Source organism: Ciona robusta, chromosome 9 (assembly GCF_009617815.1).
Source record: "Ciona robusta chromosome 9, ASM961781v2".
NCBI classification, from domain to species: Eukaryota; Metazoa; Chordata; class Ascidiacea; order Phlebobranchia; family Cionidae; genus Ciona; species Ciona robusta.
Window position 1 is genome coordinate 7061774 of NC_143243.1, and position 10398 is coordinate 7072171.

The 10398-nt window shown below is 37.3% G+C and overlaps 2 protein-coding genes across 2 annotated transcripts; one reads left to right on the forward strand and one right to left on the reverse strand.

Moving 5' to 3' along the window:
- The first annotated feature begins 1133 nt into the window (after positions 1–1133).
- LOC149731792 (uncharacterized) lies at positions 1134–5616 on the forward strand. Its single transcript, XM_089885115.1, has 5 exons — positions 1134–2408; positions 2801–2999; positions 3220–3440; positions 3983–4115; positions 4208–5616. Exons 1-5 carry the CDS (start codon positions 1351–1353, stop codon positions 5141–5143), a joined length of 2547 nt encoding a protein of 848 aa, XP_089741241.1. The 5' UTR covers positions 1134–1350; the 3' UTR covers positions 5144–5616.
- LOC149731793 (beclin-1-like) lies at positions 5614–10144 on the reverse strand. The gene is made up of 9 exons (XM_089885145.1): positions 9816–10144; positions 9275–9472; positions 8809–8945; positions 8486–8593; positions 7935–8027; positions 7536–7682; positions 7065–7275; positions 6567–6706; positions 5614–6076 (listed from the first exon to the last, which is right to left on the reverse strand). The coding sequence occupies exons 1-9, from the start codon at positions 9990–9992 to the stop codon at positions 5914–5916; spliced, it is 1374 nt and encodes a 457-aa protein (XP_089741271.1). The 5' UTR covers positions 9993–10144; the 3' UTR covers positions 5614–5913.
- Between the last annotated feature and the right edge of the window lie 254 nt (positions 10145–10398).

Sequence of the window (10398 nt, forward strand, 5' to 3'; positions counted from 1 at the left end):
GCAAAGCTCCAGTGTCTGTCTGATGAGGTGACCTTTCAACGTCAAAGTACTGATGTCTATCCTTGTAAAAAAACGCGGGGCATTCTTGAGCGCGGTGTGCTGTGCATGTACGCAACAAGCGTGGACAATTTCGCGTTTTAATTATTGGTGAAACGCTTTAACGCGCAGATAGAATTGCAACTTGTCGGAATTTCGGGTAATGCTGAAGGTACGAATACACGCGCGTTTAGTAAACAATTCTAGACCTCGTAAATCGCTGCTTTGTGTCTGGGAGCACGAAACTTATATCCTTCTGACCCAGACTTTATGCTTGGGCAGGCTTTCCGTTGCAAATAATATTACATATGACACCCGACCGGACGCGCAAAGCTGAGCCTGTCATTTCACAACCGCAGTGCGGTTCAAAACCTTCACCGGGAAACAGAAGATGTACTGTTATATGAATGCAGAGCAGTATGCGCCTAATTAGGCGTACGCAGATTTTGCCATGGGGTTTGTGAAGCAGCAAAAGCCGTTGTAGTACTGCAATGTGATAAGCTACAGATAAAACAGTTGATTTTGAGCAATGAAAATGTGCGGACGAAATTAAAATACCGGAACCGCCCATAGATTGCGCAAGCTATCAATCAGTGTTTGCCAGGTCGACTGACTTCTTTACACCGCAGTGAGAAAATGTTAATAGAGTGTTGAGATTTAGAGTGGGGTTAGGCTGAGGTGAGATTTGATCAAGAAACCGACTATTTCTAGCACCAAGTGCTGCACGAATTTAAATAAAATAATAATTAATGAGGAAAACAATTATCAACAGTATAGTATTTGGAAGCACCATAAAGCACCATTGATGTATACTGCGTCAGTGCACCAATAATGAGCTTCAAAAATAGGCAGGACAAGAAAGTCGCGTGCCGATGACGTAGCAAATGCGAGACGCTTGCGTCGGACATTCATTATTTCGAGTCTCGTTTTGCTTTGATGTTAATTAATAGGGAAGTAATTGGCACCAGCGATTGCGGCTGATGACGTCATCATTTAACGCGTGTTTTCGATTTGACTTCAATTTTTTATTTAGTTTAAAAAGCTACGAACTTCCGCGTACGGGGTATATTGCCGTCGGCCAGGCAAATAATAAATCCGATCAACACAGGTCAGAAAAATGACACGTTTATATAATGTGAGCATAAGCATAAACATTTGTTGTTTTGAATGGTTAAGAACGAACCGGTTGCATCAGGTTAATTCTTTTTAATGTAATCTTATTTTCATTGATCAAGGTGTGAGGGATATTGGTGATTTGTGTAATGGTGTGTCAGGTGTAACTCAGTTTTTGCTGCTGTATATTCGAAACGAACTATGTTGGAAAGAAAAATGCTGAAACTCCCATGGCGAATTTATAAGGAGGCGGTCTTCATATATTTACTGATCTTACTAAAAGTGCATGCGAGGCCGTTACGAGAGTTTTCGGGTTCAAATCCCGGGGATATGGAGTGGTCAACAGTTGCAACTAATTTGACAGAAACTGAAACGATTACAGCTTCGAGACCCATCGTTATCAACGCGCCTTGCCCCCAGGAATGTTTCTGCTTCTTAGAATCCTTAGCCCATTGCAGTAGGGCGAACCTTACACGTATACCATGCGAGCAGCGAGAAAGTGGAATTATAGTCCTGTCCAAGTTCCCACACACAGTCAAGGAGTTGCATTTCAGCAACAACCTGATATCTCGGTTGAGCGCGAGTTGCTTTCTTGCAAGCGGTAGTCAATACCAGACCTTGTATTTACAGAACAATCAAATAGAATCCATCGACCACAATGCGTTTCAAGGCATGAATCGGCTCAAGTTTATAGACCTGCGGAGCAACAATGTGTCGTCTGTAGTTCACGGTCGCAGCAATTTGCAGCAATCAGTTTTTACGGGGCTGGAAGGGAGTTTACAATCTCTTCAGCTCTCGCGTAATAAGATTCGTAACATTCCAAGACAAAGTTTCGCCAATTTTTTACGACTTGAAGTGCTGGAATTAAGTTCGAACGAAATAGAATGGATAGCGGTAAACGCCTTTCAGGACTTAACAGCCTTGAGAATTCTACGATTGAGAAACAACCCGTTAAATCAAATCACATTGGGTAATATGGATCAAATTATAGGCTACTTCAGTAGGCCAATGTCAACACAGAATGTTTACCAAGACCTGTATTATTCCAATTCATATACAGACGAAACAAACACAATACAAAATAACACTAGCCCAGAACAAAATTTAAACTCGGGCGAAGAATCGTTGAAGACGCTGGACTTAGGACAACTCGGATTGAGTGAAACACCCGGCACTCTCCCTGGTTCCTTAGTAACGCTGTGGCTTGACGGGAATCGAATCGAAAGGATTTCGAAGGAAGCTTTCTCCAGGACAAAACAGTAATAAACATGATTTTAAATTCAAATAAACCTAAATTCCTTTTTTTGCTTTTTTTAGTCGCAATCTTGTAAACCAAGTCGAATGTGTAGTTGCATGGGAACCAAGGCGGTAATAGCATTTCTGTATATAGGGTGGGGGATGATGGGACACCTTTTTCATTCTATTTTCACATCCCATTTAGTAGTAAACAAAGAACATTCAAAGAATTATAAAACCGTATCCTTACGACTTCCATATAGACCGTTGTTAATTGTATAAATTACGATCAGGATATTGGATATTATGTGCTAAAAGTGTCTTATCTTGCCCCACCCTACCATAGTAAAAGTTTGTTTCTGATAAAGCCGTTTAAGCTACCTTATACTGGTAACCTTGTATTTCTTTATCGCAGATTAAACATTTTACATCTCGCACGCAACGGGTTGTACGAGATTGAACAAATGGCCTTCCGTGACTTAAACAAATTGTCGATTTTCGATTTGTCGAATAACCGGCTGGCAAATTTGTCTAGCGATGTTTTTTACGGGCTCGGTATGTTGGTCAGATTAAGATTGCACAAAAATCGTCAACTCACGGAGCTGCCAGAAAAAGTAAGACCAAAACCGATTGAATCGGCGTGTTTAGAACCACTTTAAAAGAATAAATATATTATGAAAAGAATAACAATACTTTACATTTGCGTATACACCTTTAGTTGAATATACCCACTGCAGAATACGAACATACGTTAAAGCTTTAGGCGGGCACGATGTGTGAAAACAAAATAGCGTTGAAATTTCATTCATTCATTTATTTTTTACCTTTTTTTAGGTGTTTCGAGATTCCCCGCATTTGCAAATACTTAATTTGCACGACTGCGCGTTGCGAAGTTTACCCAATGGGCCATGGATGCATCGCTTGTACGCATTGACACTTTATGGCAATCCGTTGCACTGCACATGTCAAACTGCTGGACCAGTGGTTACGAGATTACATTACAGAAACGAAAAAAACACATACACAACGAAACTCCTTGTGTTAGACCCTTACAGGTAAAGTATATCATAAAATTTATTTATCTCCTATATAAATATATAGTACGGTGGGGTAAGATGGGACACCTTTAGCACATAATATCAAAATATTCTGATCGTGTTTTAAATAATTAACAACAGTTTATGGTCGTGAGGATACGTTTTATAATTCTTTAAATGTTCTTTGTTTACTACCAAATTGGACGAGAAAATAGAATGAACAGGTGTCCCATCTTCTCCCACCCTACTATAACGAAAATCCGAATAATTAAAACAGTGAAGTACGAGGAATTAGCAGCGAACGAACATCGTTAAAACAAATAAGGAATACAGTTTAACTCCGTATGCTTGTGTATTTTGTGATATAATACTGTGGGGAAGATGGGACACCTTTAGCACATTATATCAGAATATTCTGATCGTGTTTTAAACAAATAACAACGGTCTATGAAAGTCGTGAGGATGCGGTTTAATATTTCTTCAAATGTTTTTGGTTTACTGCTAAATGGGACGAGAAAACAGAATGAAAAGATATCCCATCTTCTCCCATCCTACTATAGAATGAATATACTGGATGACCAAGACAGTTGGGTGGACCAAAGGCAGGAAGACGCAACATGCCACAGCCCGCCGCAGTTTGCTGGTCGAAGATTTGTGGATATTCGAATGCAGGAATTAGAATGCTCTCCATCGGTAAGTGTGTTTTTATATCGTATAACTCGGTTTGACACTTCGGTTCAGTTAAGTGCATTTATCTGTCACCTATAAAACTTTATATAATGCAGGATTGGCTCCGTATAACGATCGATAGGCGTCTGACACAATATGTAAATGAATACGAGGCAGGAGATTTAGATTACGATGCAGACATGAATCTGGAAAACCTTACAAGTCAGTTGTCATCCGCCAACTTTGAAAGCCAAGTACTAACAGAACTTATGGAAAAAGAAAGAACGCTTACCCGTCGTGAATCTGTAAGCGATTTATTGAACGACTATTTATTCCCGGAAGGAACGCAGATATTTAACGAAAGCCTTGTAACGGATAGTATTTATGGTCTAAATGGTGAAGATATAACAAGTGAAAGTTTGATGCCGGAACCTGAAACAGATGAAACAGCTGGGACACAGACCGAATCGGATGATATTAGAATTAGAAGCTCAGTTCAACGCACAGATACCGAAGTAGTTTCTGAACCTGTGTCATCTAGTGAAGAAACTACAGGTATGGACAGTTTAATTGACGGAGAAAAGGAAACGCGTTGGATGATAGAACTGCCTTCGTCAGCAGAAGAAAGTATTTTGGACGCCGGAAGAATAGACGGTTCTGGAAGTCAGAGTTCCGAGCAGATAACCGAGTACGCGGAGCAGACACCCGAATACTTGGAGCAGACGCCCGAATACTCGGAGCGGACACCTAAACACTCGGAGCAGACACCCGAATACTCGGAGCCCACGCCCGAATATCCTATTTATCAGCCAAACTATGATGAAGTGATGTACTCGGGTGATGTCACTGCCCCATCATTTGAAGAAGAAGTTACGTCATGGATGGAACAGGACAATGCTGCCATCTACCGGTCGTTACTTGAAGGCGTAGATATGGTTCGTGAGTATGAAGAATATAATCATGACGATCAAATTGACGGTATTAATACTGACAGTGACAACTTTTTCGTGCAAATGTCCGATTCAACGACAGAAGATTACGATTATATTTGATCTGTACCTTTATTTTTGTACTATAGTAGGGTGGGGTAAGATGGGACTTTTTTATCATTTTCTTTTAGTGTTCGATTTTGTAGTAAACAAAAAAATATTTACAGAATTATATAACCGAATCCTAACAATTCTAATAGAACATTGTTAATTGATAAATACACGATCAGGAAATATTAGATTTAGGTGCTTAAGATCCTATCTTACCCCACCCCATAGGCTACTATAATTCTTTTTATCTTCATATTTATTGGGCGTTAAAACTACTTAAGTGGTTGGGACAGTCATCTCTTTTTATTCCTGAACGCTTTAAGGTATATTAGTAAATTATTTACTTTCTGTATTATGATTTTCTGATAACGTGTTTGTATTATTGACGTGTTTAAACTTCAAATATATGATTTTGTTTTACTCGTTTAAAAAAAATATGTTTACAAGAAAAACTTTTTAAATAAGACGACATCACGCAACTATTATTATGTGTGGTTATATTTCCCGGTATTGCACATATAGACAACACATTTACTCAGAGACGGGGTGAATACTTGTAAAATTAATATATTCGACAAATATATCCTAATTATCACTTAGAAGCAATGACCATGGAGCCATAAAAATCCAGTAAATACTGACCAATAAATAGTGACATGCAAATTTTGAGGTAATTGGCCAAAATTGTTTCCCCCAATGACGTGTTACGTTGTAGGACTTCAGTCACGTATAACAGATAAATAACATAAGTAAATAACAAGTGTATTCCATAAACAAGCCAATTAACTTGGGGTAAACTGGGACGAAACCCAAGCCAAACCCCACTTAAGGTTTGTAAGCATAAACTTCAAAGCTTTAGTCCATTGTTCCTCGGAGTTAAACTGCATCTTGATCGAGTAAGAAGCCCCTGAACCACCTGTGTCTTCTATCTTACCTTTCTCCATTCTAAATTAATTATCAGATTTAACTCAAAGCTGGTATTTGTATGCACAGTACATCTAATAAGTAACTTTTTTAATAAATTATGTCATTGGTGCACAACCTGTTAGATCAGCTAACAAAATATGTAGTTACCCACTAAGTTACAGCGCCTGTATGTTGCTCTAAACTGCTTGTAGTAGATACTACTACGCAAGTAATACTAATGCGGGTTTCCAACTGCTGTAAATGTGCTGGACTTTAATAAGCTTAAGTGTGCAAAAACGTGCAAGGTGCAATAGAAATCGTAACCGTGCAAATTGTGATAAACAAGTTAAAAAGAAACAAAAAGTTTTTGCATCAATTGATTTCCCTTGTATACAAAATTTTGAGGAAAATAATTTATAAAGCGACCGAAATAACAAAAAGGTTGTGCACCCTGAACTAGATTAATTACACAGTGTATGTAGAATGAAATCAAAACCTGTGATCAAAATCATGTGGCAATATAGTTCACCTGTATGGGAGAGAAAATCCACTGTTGCCTTCCACAGCTTCTTTAAACTGCTGCAAACAATCCAGGAAAGCAACCATGGCTTGGTCAAACTTGGTGTCCCATAAGAACCTTAAACCACCAGACCCATACAAAGGAAGATCCTGTAATAACAAGGGTAATTGTAAGATTTAGTCCAGCACCCTAGCATAGTGGTTAAAGTCTAAGACTCTAAGTGATGGATGTCAGGTTCAAAGCCATGTGCTCATACCACTCTAGAGATTAGTGTCTTTGGGCAGGCACAAAACTATTGCTAAAACCCAGTGTTTACAAAAGGATGGTCAAAACTGGCAGGAAACACACAAAAAAAAGAAAACTTTTCCCACTAAATTCTATACAGGGCAGCTTATAAGCCAGCACAAGGTATATAAAGCCCTCATGCCCCACACATCTATAATGTGGTAAGAAACGCCCATATGACTCTTGCAGCCTAGGAATAAATAGAAATTAGTAAACACACACCTTTGCCTTATCATCCAGGGATTCAATATAAGAATGATTTCCAAAGGGAACAAGTTTGTAACGTTTCATCTTCAACCCCATCTTCTTAGCCAGTGATGAAAGTAGCAACACTACTTGACCCCATGCAGCGTTTATCTCCGTCCACTCCACATGCACACCGGGTAAACGTCCGAGACGGAAACCATTGATCGTTCCAAAGTGGCCTTGATGCCTGGTGTGAATGAAATATAGAAATATTTGTAAAATTGTCTAGATACAATGCCAGAGAGAGCGTTGGACTATTTTTACTTTTTATGAATTGTTGTACCAAAAATATTTAATGTTCTTGTCATGAATTCATGCACCTGACTAATGAAAAATGGAAGTGCCTGAAGTTGAAAAATTCTCGAATCGGCATAACAGTCAGAATTAGGTGCTTTGTAAAATGTAATACACAAAAAAAAATAAAAAAAATGCAAAGTTCTTTCTTACCAAATATGGAATGTGGAATTGAACACATTGGTTTTCCTCAGTTTTGTTAAATGTTGATCAGTATGCATCAACTGAAGGTCCGCGCTACATTGTTCTTCTTCCAACTCAATCTGTTGAACACGAAGCTCAGAATATTCTTGAAGATGTCTGTGCAAAAAATACTTTTTAAAAATTTAAAAATAAAGTATTTCTTACCCTTAAGCGGAAGAGAAATGCAGGTAAGTATTCTGAAACAGAAATTTACAATAAGTTTTAAAGCTGGTTTTGTTTGAAACAAGAATGAATTATCTCCAATTAAAGTTTGAAAAACCCATCATAACATTTCAACTAGGTTTAAAAACAGCAATTTATTTTTTTTAAATATGACAATCCAAACTGAATAAATTAAATTCCACTCACTTTTCTTCCTCTCTCTGTAAAGCTTCCTGTTGTTTCTGAGTCTCTTCAAGTTCTTTTTTCACAACTTCTCTCTCTTTTTCAGTTTCACTTAATCTGCATCAAAAAAGTTACAAACCTTGTCTATACATAAACAATACAAACTATTAATAAAAGTAACCGTAGCATAATATATCAATAAAGACAATGTAGCCTTAGCAAGAGTTTGCAATCAATGACATAATAAACATTACTGTGTACAAAACATCACCATTAATCAAGGTTGGTAATATTCCTCCGGCCATCAAACAGGTACACAGTAAGCTAAATCTAGCACAAATAAATGAATGCAACTAATTTGTACATCTTGGGGTGGTGGGACAACAGTGGTTATAAAACAGGTGTTCTGTTACACACACTTGTGCCGTTTAAGAGTAAGGTACTCTCTAAGTAACTACATAGTAACTACATATTATATATAACTTTGTAGTTTTTTTTTAAGAATTCTTTTTTACCACATTGTTAGTTATTGATAATTTAAATATCCTAAGCAATATAGACTATAAGAACATTACTGAGCCAATATTTCATTTTCTTCAACTTTAAGGTTATCAAGATCTTGTGTAAGTTTGGCCACCAGCTCATGATCGCATTTATCTTCTTCCAATACACTTAGATAGTTCCTGGGAATAAAAACATGGTGTAAGCAATTTTTTTCGCAGGGCAGAATTGGTCCAAAACTAAATTAAGCAAGGATGTTTGATAGATTGGCTTTTCATTTTTTCCTACTTTCTAACTTTCGCTACCATAATCAAAGAGAATAAAAGTTATTACTATTAGTATTACTACAAAAAAATATGAAATTGACAGAATAAATTTTCATAAAAAGTAGTTTTACTTGTAAAGTGTAGCTTCTGTTTCAGTTGATTTAAGTTCTTTATTCAGCTCGCCCAACAAAGCTTCTGTGCATTCCTCACACAATGGATGCTCCAAGTCAGAGTTATCGGACATGAGGTCAAACAAACGAACTATCACCTGCAAATATAGAAACATGGGGTTCATGTTTAATTTATTCGAAAATCTTGGGGTGACATTGATGAAACAACATTAAATTCATGGCCATGGTCTCATAATTTTAAGGAACCTGATTATTGCAATATTATTTTGCCTGTGCTTATAAGTCAAAACCTATCAATTACTACTATTTATTATGTTTAGTATAACAGAACCTAAACAGTATAAAGTAATGTCCAATTTTAAAACAGTTTTATTTCTATTCTACATGGGTGAGGTCCTGCAGTGCCATATGCCATGGGGCCTAAGATTTAGGCCTTGACCCATTACTAATTACAAAACATCTATACCTTCATTTTGTGGCTTAAGTTTTCCATGGACGTGTCACCAATGAAAGTAAAGCTGTTGGTGCTCTCATGAACCTCATTACCAGATGAAGCTGCATTCTGACTGTAGATTGAATCTTCTACATCGTTTGGATTGTCGCTACCAGATGATGAAACTTCTTGCTCTTGTGGAGGATTTTCATCAGAAGAACTTGATGCTTGCTGTAAATGAAGTGAACATTTTATTATAAGTGGGTGATTGGGTGAAGTACAGCAGCATGGCAAGACATGAGTCCTAGGATTTAGGACAGGATTGGCTCATTACCCCAATAAAGGGAGCATATAAGTCTATGTGAGACAATTGAGCAACATTCTGTCAAGAAACGTTCTGTACTGCTTGTTACGCTTTGGATAAATAATAGAAATCGGTCAAATTAATTTTGTGGTATACTTTACGAATGATGAAAAACTTTTATAAATAGTAGTATGAGATGGCGTATTCTATAAATATGACTTTAAATTGGGCTATAAAACTATATTTAAATAATTTAGGATACAAACGTACTAGTTGTTGCTGTGATTCGTCATCAATTTTAGCGACCGTCTCCTCACTTGGGGTGGATGTGCGTGAGGAAGAAGTCAGTTCCTGCAATGTTTGTTTGTCGATCGAATCAAAGGATCGGTCAAGCTTGATTACTTGCTTGCACCTCGCACACATGAAACAAATCGACTCATCCGTCATTTTTGCGCCTATGTTTACCTGCTTCGCTGCTTATACATACGGAGCCGTTAGTTACTTTATCTGGCTGAAATCCTTTTTAGTACGAACCTCAACAATATTGAATTAAATAAGTTACTTTACACTGATACACCACACTAACAGAACTGGTGAAACGAAAATCAAGCTAACAAAAAATTTATTGTAAAGAAAGAAAGGGGAATCACCGAAAATCTGGTAAACATAGAAATATGCTATGTTTAAATAAAACGGGGAGTTAATAAATGTTGCACAGTCAGAATCCAGTTTCGCTTAGTTACAATAATTTAATGAAAAGAGTTTGACCCTTTAAAATTCCATCTTAAATCCTACACCAACAAATTCATTTTGTGTTTACTCAGTTTAATTCAAAAAGATTAAAATCATTTGC